Source organism: Capricornis sumatraensis, chromosome 10, assembly GCF_032405125.1.
Source record: "Capricornis sumatraensis isolate serow.1 chromosome 10, serow.2, whole genome shotgun sequence".
Taxonomy (NCBI): Eukaryota; Metazoa; Chordata; class Mammalia; order Artiodactyla; family Bovidae; genus Capricornis; species Capricornis sumatraensis.
This window is the reverse complement of record NC_091078.1, coordinates 96,012,064-96,023,594: the sequence shown is the minus strand read 5'-3', so window position 1 is coordinate 96,023,594 and position 11,531 is coordinate 96,012,064. Positions and strand designations below refer to the sequence as shown.

Here is an 11,531-nt window from a genome sequence, read left to right as displayed (position 1 = left end):
CCTACCTCCGGCTGGCGGCGGGCGGGAAGTGACGTGGGGCTCGGGCAGACCAATCAGCTATGGTATACGTGGCACGCCGTCAACGTAGGGACGCCTGGACGCGAGGCTCCGACAGACGCAGCCAATGAGAGCCGAGCGCGCCGAGCTGCCATGGGAACCGGGACCCGGACCTGCGGGTCAGCTGGCCATTGGCGGATCCAAAAGCGCAGCAGGCGCCAAGGGCGAGGCTTCCTTTGCGCCGCGCCCCGGCGGATTCCGGCACCACCCCGCCGGACCGGATAAAAGGGGCAGGGCCGGGGGCGTGGCTGGGCCTGATCAGGCCAGCCGCCCGGAATCCGCGGGTTTTCTCCAAGACACGGACACGCGTCAGTTTCTAGCGGCTTTATTTTGACATACACGACCTCAGACACAAGCGGGGCGGGCAGCGCTAGGTGTACAGAAAGGGTGGGCTCGGTGTAAGGCCTGAGAACTCCCTCCCCTGCACGCAAGGTCCCGAGAAAACGCAGCCGCGCCCAGACGCGACCGGAGCCACGTGTCTTATCCGGGCGCAGGACTTGGACGGCGTGGACAGGCTTAGGCAGCTTCCAGGAAAGTGGAGCAGAGAGCGGTCCTCCAGACAAGGCCTTGTAGTTCCCCGAGAAGCAAAGGAACCAGGCCCTACCCACGGTTCTCCCCCAAATTTTCTCCATTAAAACATTTTTTAAATTGGTACAAACAAAACCAAATCGAACAGTTTTAAAGTTCAAAACAATCTGCATCTAGGGGTGTGCATGTGACCAGATAAGAGCAAGGGACTAGAGGATACCGAACAAGCCCAGGCCTTTGGCCCCTTAGGAGAATCCCCACGCCCACTGCACAGGCCCGGATGTGAGGGAGGGGTGGGGTCCCTGGCAAGTTGCTACACTGGTCCCCTTCCTCTTTTAAGCACCGCCCATCCCACCCCGCTAGGGGGCTGGTGTCGACTTGGCCCACGGAAGCACTATAGAGAGGGGTCACTTGGACACCCCAACCCGTGATCCCGTCTTGCACTTTGGTCCCAAGTTGGGGCTGGGAAGGCAGGGCCTGGCAGGGACAGGGCTCTCTGGCATGGAGCAGGGCAAAATAGTGGCAAAGAGCGAGTGCACACACATCCCCCCACCCGTTAGGTAACGGGGCTGTGTCTTGCAAGTGTTCAAAAGTGCTGAAAAGAAGGGACCCTGCCCTGGGAAAGCAGCAGCAAATACCAGCCCTGCTCTTTTACTGCCGGGAAAATACTGCATATGAATGGGTGCAACCTCTCTCACAATGAAGAGCAGAATGGGGCAGCAACTCCCACAGGACACTAATTTAGGAAGCACGGCACACCCCCACACTGGGGAGGTGCCATCAAGTGGGTCCCAAGTGGGCCCAGACCCTTTGGTTTAGCCTCGGCCTTGCCAGGAAATGACTAGCCACGCTAAGGAAGAGCCCCCCCCCCCCCCCCCCCCCGCGCCCCACCATGGCTGAAGCCACAGAATAGTACAGGAGAGAAGATGCTCTTTACCGACCAGAAACAGACAAGCTGCTCCTCCTGGCCCCCAGGAATGGGAACCTGCTCACCAACGGCACCAGGGTCAGAGGGCCGAGAGAGGGGATCCCATCGTGGAGCCCATTTAAGCTATGTGAGGCTGCGTCTCTAAGGAACCGGGAAAGTAGTCCATCAGTTACCGAGGCCTCTCAGACTCAGGCTGGCAGGCTTACCATTAATGCCATAACAGGGACATGCTAGCAGTGACAAAGACAATGGCCCTGGACTCAGAGGGGAGGCCACTAACCTCGGCAACAGCTAGGGGAGCTCCTGGCCACACCTACTAGAGGTGGCAGGTCTCTGTGCCATTACGGGCTGGCAGCAAAATCACTGAAACCATCGCCAAGGAAGGGGTCACCCCCTAGAGGTCTTCACTGTGGCACTGTCACTGCTGAGTGCCGAGGGGGCCATGCTGCAGGCTCACAGAGACGGTCTGAGCTAGCAGGGAAACACCTCCTCCGACTCATTTTGCTACCACTTTTTAAAAGGTAGCACCCGCTGAGGAAGGGCACAGGGGCAAAAGCTCACCTCAGAAATGGGGAAGAGGATATTCTGCTGAGGGAAGCATGAGGGAAATCAATACTCACTACTGAACAAGGCTACACCTCAGGGGAAAAGATCACAGGGGCTGGCACATGGACGAATGGACAGACGGATGGACCCCAGTACTGGTAAGACAAAACTCTAGTTAGCAGAATCTGGGCATCTGCACCCAGCGCCCAATGTCCTCAAAAGCAAACAAGCTTAAAATTCTCCCTCACAAGCCTGGAGCTCCTCACAGTGGGATGCTGCCTTTAGCTTGGCCTGGGGAGAGGTTAAGACCCTGAGCGGACCACGGCCTTTGAGCCCCGGAAGGAGCAGTCTCTCCGAGGCAGCAGAGCTGCCCAAGAAGCCAGAGGAAGCAGATTCCTGCCCACAGCCCAGGGGCTGCAAATACTGTCTGGGTCAGAGCCGTCAGAGGCCCCAAAGCCTGCTGGGAGGCTGACTCTCCTTAGCACACAGAGCAGGGACCCCTCCAGTGGGGCAAGAGGGGATGGCGTCCTTAGGCAAGGGATCTTGGTGAGAAAGGCTGGCTGGGGTGTGCAGGCAGGAGCAGGTTCAAGTGCCAACAGTGCTTGGGGATCCCAGAGCCTGCCCTCTGCCATAGCTGGCTTCAGCACAGCTTCACAAATCTAGCCTCATGCCAAGGTCAGAACCAGGAAGGGTCCAGCTGTGTACAGTTGGCCCCGTGGTGCCCTGGGAACACCTGTCAAAGAGATGGGTGATACCCACAGCACAGGTTGCAAAGTCCCCCAAGAGATGGACACCCAACCCTCTGTGACTGAGGAACCAGGGGTGAATGAACATGGAAGGGCCCTGCACCAACCCAGGGCTTCACCCTGCAACTAGCAGGACCCTGCAGTTACAGACCCCAAAGACCTGGGCAAGAGAAACCAAAGTCCAAGGGCAACCTGTCCCTGCTGCCAGGCCCACCAGGGGCACCTCTTCCTTCCTAAATCTGCCTGGACACAGCAGTTAGAGCCGTCAAGCTAGGCAGCCTGGCTGAGAGGACGTATTCTGCCCTCCGTCACTTTATATATATGGATTCCAGGCTACAGCTAAAAACATTTCTTTTAGTTTACACCAAAGAGAAATATAACCCTTTAAAAGCAAGTCTGTGTGTCCTCACGGCGAGTTGAGAGCAATGGTCCCTGCCTGCGGGTGGAGAGGAAGGGGGTCCGGGGGGCCCCAAGCTGGGCCTACTGGTTCTCGTCCCGCATCTGTTCCATGATGCTGATGAGGTTCTCCAGACCGAACACATAGCCTCGGTCGGGCCCGTCATGCACTGTGGGGTCATCTCGGAAGCCCTTGAACGTGCTGTGTGCAAAGTCGATCATGCGGACGTCCACCTTGGGCGGAGAGAAGGGGCCCGCCTCCGGGCTAGTGCCGCTGAGGCTGGTGCTAGGGCTACAGGGCGGGGCCACCTCTGGGAGGCTGGTGTCCAGGTGCTTCAGACGCATTTCGGGCCGGCGGTCCAGGTAGGACTCAGACCGGCACTCCTTGCCGTCATAGATGACCAGCAGGGAGCTGGAGTAGAAGCGGTAGGAGGCCTGCCGCTCCAGCACGGCCTTCAAGCCCCGCAGTTTGCTCAGGATGGGCTCAAAAAGGTCACGCCGCAGGTCCAGGCCGTTGTGCAGGTACTGATAGAGAGCGTTGCGGAAGCCTTCGATGGAGAGCCCACGGCCATAGTATTTGTTCCTGCAGAGGTAATGCCCCGTGTCCAGCTGGTACACCTAAAACCCCAGGAGACAGGCGCGTGAGTACCAGGGAGGTCTGAGGACTTCACGGGGCCCTGGGCAGGCACGGTCTGGAAAGGACTTCTGACCAACCTGCGCTTTTCTGCTCCACCCTGCACAGCTGGAGTGAGCAGGCCAAGTTCGCCCTGAGCTTTCCTGTGGTGAAGGCAGGAGAGTGCGGAGACCAGGCCTGCAGGTGTTCCGCCATTACCTGTGGGGCCCTCCCGGAGACCAGCTGGTTTCAGACTAGGAATATCATTCGTGCTGACAGACAAGAGTCTTCGTTGCCCCAGTGTCAAGGCCAACAGGCTCTCACAGCGGTTCTGCACTAGAGCCCGCTCCAGAGTCCCCGGGTAAGGACGAGAGGGCTCAGGGAACAAATCTGCAAACAGGCACTCAGCGACCCCCCAGGGGACTCAGCCTCCCAGAGGAGATTCTGGCCCACTGTGGGCCAGGAGGACCCCCGGCACAGACACCAAGCAGGCACATACACACAACCCCGAACACGCAAGCACCTAGGCTCTCGCCAAGGCCGACTCACCTGCATGCCACAGACCCTGACGCCCAGCGTCGCCGACGTACTCTGCTCGCACTTCCGCATCTGCCGCGCAGCCTTCTCGGCGGACGCGTCATCGCCATGCTGCCGGGTGCCCATCTTCAGGTCCAGCACGCAAGGGTACTTGAAGTGGTGCACCACGTTCTCAAGCAGGAGGAACTCTGGGCCACGGTCAAGGGGAGTAACAACATACTCGCCAGCAGTCCCAGCCAGGAAAGGACAATCCAGTTTTACTCCGAAAGAAGGCACTCCCTTCTAACGTAATGTGTGTTCACCTCACAGACTCTCAAATGTGGGTGTCACACCACTAGCTTATTATTTCTTTGAAAACATTTTTATTATGGGAAAATACATACACCATTTACCAGGTTAACCATTTTTAAGTATGCAACTATCACCGCCATCCAATCTCCAAAACCTTTTCATCTTCCCAAATAGAAATTAGAAACTGTTCAGGAGTGTGTGTGTGTGTGTGTACGCGTTCCTATGAACACATGTACACATGTGTATTTTTCCTTTCCCAATAGATAATATTAACACAGTAACTCCTATTCCCGCCCCACCCCTCATCCCCTGGAAACCACTATTCTACTTTCTGTTGCTATGAATGTGCCCAGCCTAGGTACTTCATATCAGCGGAGTCAGAGAATATTTGTCCCTTTCTATCTGGCTACTTCACTTAGCAAATTGGTTTCAAGGTTCATCCATACTGTAGCATGTGACAAAATTTCATACCTTTTACTGAATAATTTTTAATCGTATGTATTTGCCACATTTTTTGACGTGATCATTTTAATTTTATTCTTTAGCTCTGTCTTGCAGGCATACATAAATAAACCAAAGAAAAGTTGGGAGTTTCACATACATCCCCAGCACCATCAATAAACCAAGACCCTGCTCAATCCAGTGCCTCATTCAGGCATAATGTAGCTCTACTGCAAAAATGACTCAGATTTAACATTCCCAAACAGGAATCTTTAGAAAAAGCTGGATTTAAATTTCTCTCTTGCCGTTTTCTGACTAAACTTCAAGCCATATAGTTAAACTTATCCCTTAGTACTTCCAGGATCTTCTGTTTATATCCAGGTCTTCATCTACATCTCCTGTCTGCAATGATCTTAGATAAAGGTACTGGCTTGTCACAGGTCTGCTAACGGTCACCATCGAGGCTCACAGCCGAGCCCTCAGTTCCATATTTTGGACTATGGAGCAATCACCTGGTCTTAGAGGGTAAGACCCTCGGCATCACTTTGATGATGAACATTTTAATATCCTCTAATCCTTTCAAGAGTAATGTGAAATTCATTACGTACGGCTTTTAACTAGCCTCATTGCCTGCTATGATTTATAAACAAGCAACAATAAAACTCGAAGAAGGCTGCAGTAGCATCTCACAATGCCTGAGGGCGTAGGACCCTGCCTTTGCACTCACTGGCTCTAGGCGCAATACTTCATCCCCCCATGCGTCCATATACTCATCTATAAATGGGAGTCGTAACAGTTCCTCCCTCAAAAGACGGGAAGACTGAGTAAGTACACATGAAGTGCTCAGCACACTTCCCCTCAGTTTCTCAGTACGTCTTAGTTATTTATTGTCCACTGTTTCAAAACACTAACTGATTTTAAGAGTTCTCATTTCATAATACTTTTTTTACTTCTGCTCTCTTAAAACTATTTTACATTGGTATACTGTTTATCTTTAGAAAAAACACTAAAACACATTTTTTTAAAAAATATCTGTTGGGAGGGGAGAAATACACATGGGTACATGTGTTCATATGCGCGTGCGCGCGCACACACACACACACACACACACACACACACACACACACCCCCGATTCTAGACATGCACTGACAAATATGGTAGCCACGATCCATACCTGCTGACTTAAATGCAGATTTTAATTAAATAAATTAAAACCTGAGTAACTCAGTCACAGCAGCCACATTTCAGTAACAGTATGGCTAGTGGCTACCACAGATTTTAGCATGGATTCTTCCATTGTCACAGAGTTCTACTGGATAGCACTTTTCTAGACTGTCAAGTTTAAGCTTCAGTCTTACCAGGCCCAAAAGGCAGCGGGGTAAAAAAGTGATGAAAATATGAAGAAGAGCCTATGGAAAAGGGAGATAAGAAGAGAAGACGAGCGCCGGGACAGGGCGGGTGCTGACCACGGTGCTGGGAGGCGCCTTGGCACAGGAGCCATGGCCCCAGGCAGCAGGCGCTGCCGGAGGAGCGCGACAAGGATACTGTAGAGCTTCCGGTCCTTGGACTCGGAGCGCATGCGGCTCAGCTGCTGCTTGTGACAGCGCAGGCTCCACGGGTTGTGGCTGATCTTCTCAGAACTCAGACCGCTGTTGCCATCTAGCATCTGGAAAGGGACGTCTGAGTGGCTGTGTAGCTCCACCTTTGGACTCTTTGCCTCCTGGGGGCTAAGAAGGAAGAACACACACATTGCTAAGGGGCTCAGACGAGTCATCCTCTGGGGTCTCACTACATAGGGCTGGGGAGGCCTGGATCAAGTCTAACATGCCATCCACAGATCTTTCTGATGGGTGACACATGGCCCCAAAGGCATGAGCCCCTTCAAGTGAGTAAATGGTGTAAGTAGTAAGGAGCCAGAGTGTGCAGCCAGCGCTGCTAAACTGATCTGATCTGACGGCAGAGAGAAACTACTTTTGCCACGTCTGAGAAAAGCCCTGATTCTAAGTCAAGTCACAGAGCCGTCTAGTTACTGATTTTTTTTTTTTTTGGCCATGCTGCACAGCTTGCAGGATCTTCATTTCCCTGAGCTCGAACTCAGGCCCTCGGCAATGAATGTGCCAAGTCATAATCACTGCATTGCCATGGATTCCCTCACTGAAACTTATTTTTGAGTGAGATTAAGTATGTACAAAGTAATTTAATCATACAATTTTGATTTCACTTTAGTTCAAAAAGCTCACATTATTTTTTGTTTACATTAGTTTTATTTTACAATTCAGTAGTTTTTTAAAGTATAGTCACAAGGTTAGAAAACATCACCGCTATCTAATTTTTATAAATTTTCATCACCCCCAAAACAAATCTTGTCACCATTGGCAGTAGCGACTTCTCATCAGCCCTGCCCCCTCAACCCCTGGCATTCACTGACCTACTTCCTGTCTCTCGGACAGAAAAGATGTGGATTCACCGATTCTGACCATTTTAAGTAAATGGAGCCATACAGCACATGGTTTTGTGTGACTGGCTTCTTCCACTTCACACGTTTTCAAGGCTCATTCACAGTGCAGCCTGTGTCAGTATTCCATTCCTTCTCGCTGCTGAGTGATATCCGACACCACATTTAATTCATCCATTCATCAACTGATAGGCATTCAGGCTGTTTCCAGTTTGGGGCTATTAGGAATCACACTGCTATAAATATTTGTGTACACAGTTTACACGTGACTATTTTCCTTCAGTTCTCTTGGGCATATACCTAGGAGTGCAGTTGCTGCAATTAACTTTTGAAAAACTGCCTAAATTGTCTTCCAGAATGGCAGCTATTTTACTATTTTACATTCCCATCAGCAACATACTATTTTACATTCCCATCCCAGTTCCTCCATAACCTCAACAAAACTTTCATTGTCTATCCTTTTGACTGTGGCCACGCTTGTGGGGGTTCACATTTTTTGCATGATGTATCAAGAAAAATAATTCTTTTTCCTGATCTGTAAGAAAATTCAAATTCCAATTCAATAAACTGAATTTTAGATGCAGGGCAAGGGTTAACAGTGTTATCAGAGTCTCAGAGATCTGACTCCAAAACCCTTAAAGAGCATGGGCCTGGCTGCACTCACTGCCTCTGGGCTCTGCGATCCTGCAGGGGAGAAAGCAGCTGGGACCTCACCGTGGGCCAGTGCCTCTACACCTCTGCCTTGGGAATGCAAGACATAACAAAGCTGGAAGAAAACAGCAGCATGTTCTTGCTTCCAAAGAGCTGAGAGAACTCCATTCTCTCTCGACCAGTACAGCCAAACTCAGAAGCGGGACTCACTGGGGCAACAGAACACACAGGCGGCAGGTGGCACGATGGGGTGAACCTGCAAACATCAGCCATCGTCCCTCCACCTTAAGCCCTGCTTCCCTATGACGCATCAGGATGCTGGAGATACTCTGAGTATCTGTGCTCACAGCACCAGACGTGAACCGCCAGCCCTGCTCACCACCCGCTTACCTCTCCGAGGTTTCGAGGGGCAGGCTGGCTTTCTCCTCCTTGTGGTCACTGCCACTGCCCGACCGGTGCAGGCTCCGGCGGGAGTGCTTGCGCCGAGGCTGCTCCCGCTCCGGTGTGTCATCCGGCTCCACGGTCTCACTTTCCACGTACGGGTAGGCCACCAAGTTGATGTAACCGTCACTGTCCCCCTCGAAACAGACGGATACCACTCCTGTTGGGGAAAAAGAGGCAGCCAGTCAACAAATGTCCACCCAGGCTGAGTCCATTCAGCACAGATTGCTGGCCTTTGCCGGCCCTCCACACACAGTCATCACCTGCCCTGAAGCCACTGTAGGAACAATGAGTGGCAGGCATCTTTCCAGAACATACTTCACCACTCATTCCTCATCCTCAGTCCACCATTCACCTTTGATTTTGGATAAATTCGTTTTTATTTCCCATCCTCTTATCTCTCTTGCTTTCAACTATTGCCTTCTGTGCCACTCAAAAGAACTGCATATTCCCAGTGACACATCCACACCAACATCATTTAACCTCCACTTACGGAACTGCTCTACACTGCTGTCATCTCCTCTGTCCTCCTCTAGATCCGGTTTCCTTCTGCCTGACAGCGTCATCAAGAGAGCCATCAAGACTCCTCCAAGACAGCCCTCAAAACATGTCTCTATACTGAGGATCAGGCTAGTCTAGGCTCACCAGGCAGAACTTCGGCCTCAGCAAAGCACCAGCATTCCGAAGTGGAAACAGCTGTTTTCCATACAATACTCATGCAAGTTTGTTGTGTCCATTTTTATCAAACAGCTTGTCCTTGGTTTCTTCTGGACCATTATCAAAGGAGCTGAAACACAGCACCTAGAAATCTAACTCAATGAGTTTCTTTGGTTGTTAAAAAGGTCCAGGCTGCCCTTCATCTGATTTCCATAATCCAACCTACTATCAGCTACATGTCTCGTTTTACACTCTTGGTGTGCAAAATCGGCATTATGATCTGACAATTGGTGACAAGCCTTTAAGAATATGTCAGTATGCCAGACTAAGAACATCCTTTCCTTTGGCCCATTTCCTTCTCCAGGAGGACACTGCTCTTAAACCCTGGTCTCTTTTAGGAGGGAAAAAACCGCTGAACCATCGGCGTGTAATGGATTCTTTTCTTAAATTGCTTAAATGCACACCTCAGTTCAGTGGGCTTCACAACCGTACCCTGCTGGCCTCTCCCACAGGCTTCCACCTCCGTAACTTCTCCCCTTTGTCTTTGCAGAGCTTCAGTTCTGTTCAAGCCTGAACGCCCCCGGCCTACACTATTGTTTGTTTCGTGGGCTCCCCATCGCGCTCTGATGTGGAATGTTCTCCAGGCCTGCCATGGAGCTCCGTGCTGGAGCTGATCAGAGTCAGAGCTGTTCCTTCTACGATCCTCTCCTTCCCCCCCCAGCCCCCCGTTCTCTTGGCTTCCTGCTAATCTGAGTGGAATACATCTTCAAGTAAATTCCTAACAAAAGAGGGTTCAGGACGTCAATCTTCTGAGTTCTTTGTGGGAATCCTACTTCAACAAGTGATGGATAGTTTAGCTGAAGACAGAATTCTATGTTGTCTGCAAATAAAGACAGCTTTACTTCTTCCTTCCCAATCGGAATGCCTTTCATTACTTTCCTGCTTACCTGTACTGGCCAGAACCTCCAAGTTAACTGTCAACTAGAAATGGAGACACGGACATTCTTATCTCGTACCTCAATCTTAGGGGCTAAAGCGACTGTCTCATCACTGAGTATGAAGCTAGCTGTAGGTTTTTCATAGATGCCTTCTATCAGGTTTGAGGAACTTTCCTTCCATCCCTAATTTGCTGAGAGTTTTATTGTTATTGTATCAAGAATAGATACTTGAAACAGATGGTCAACAGAAAAGATACTCAACATGGCTAATTATTAGAGAAATGCTAATCAAAATTACAAGGAGATACTTCCTCACATGTGACTCATGGCCAATCATGAAAAAATATCTATAAATCATATATGCTGGAGAGGGTGTGGAAGAAAGGGAACCCTTCCACACTGTTGCTGAAAATGTAAATTGGTACAGCCACTATGAACAACAGTATGGAGGTTCCTTAAAACCTAGAGTTGCCATATGATAACAGCAATCCCCCTCCTGAGCATGTATCTGGACAAAACAATAATTGAAAAGATACATGCACTCCTAAGTTCATAACAGCACTGTTCACAATAGCCAAGACATGAAAACAATCTAAATGGCCATCGAAAGATTAATGGATAAAGATGTGGTATGTACATACAATAGAATACTACTCGGCCATAGAAAAGAATGACCTAGTGCTAACTGCAGCGACGTGGATGGACCTAGAGATCGTCATTCTGAGTGACGTAAGAAACACAAAGACAAACACCATATGGTATCACTGATACGTGCAATCTAAAATACGACCCAAATGAGCTGATCTATCCTATGAAACAGAAACAGACTCACATACAGAGAAGAGACTTGCGGGGGGTGGGGGGGCAGGAACAGACTGAGAATCTGGGATGTGCAGATGCGAAGTATTATATATACATAATAAACAACGAGGTCCCACTGTATAGCACAGGGAACTGTATTCAATTTCCTGTGATAAATCATAATGGAAAAGAATATTAAAAAGAACAGACATATTTTGTATACTGGATCACTGTGGAAATCATGTACTGTTCATCCTTTTGGGTTTGGCTTCTTTCTTTCACTAGGCATAACGTTTTCAATGTTCACCCACATTGTGGCATGTGTCAGAACTTCATTTGTTTTTATGGCTGAATACTATTCCACTGTAAATGTATGCCCTTTATCTGTTATGTAAATGTATTTTGTTTACCAGTTCATCTGTTGATAGGATGCTTGGGTTGCTTCCACATTTTGACTATTATGAATAATGCTTCAGTGAGTATTACTTTATATGTATCTGAGTT

The 11,531-nt window shown here is 49.9% G+C and overlaps 1 protein-coding gene across 1 annotated transcript in view; it reads right to left on the bottom strand.

The window, feature by feature from the left end:
* Nucleotides 1-1,512: 1,512 nt before the first annotated feature.
* Nucleotides 1,513-11,531, bottom strand: part of IP6K1 (inositol hexakisphosphate kinase 1) — a 36,381-nt gene continuing 26,362 nt past the window's right edge. The window contains exons 3-6 of the mRNA XM_068981720.1: nucleotides 8,581-8,791; nucleotides 6,630-6,811; nucleotides 4,364-4,539; nucleotides 1,513-3,819 (exon numbers count right to left, since the gene is read on the bottom strand). Coding sequence (XP_068837821.1) covers nucleotides 3,286-3,819; nucleotides 4,364-4,539; nucleotides 6,630-6,811; nucleotides 8,581-8,791 — 1,103 coding nt within the window. The 3' untranslated portion in view covers nucleotides 1,513-3,285. The remainder of the gene's footprint in view (nucleotides 3,820-4,363; nucleotides 4,540-6,629; nucleotides 6,812-8,580; nucleotides 8,792-11,531) is intronic.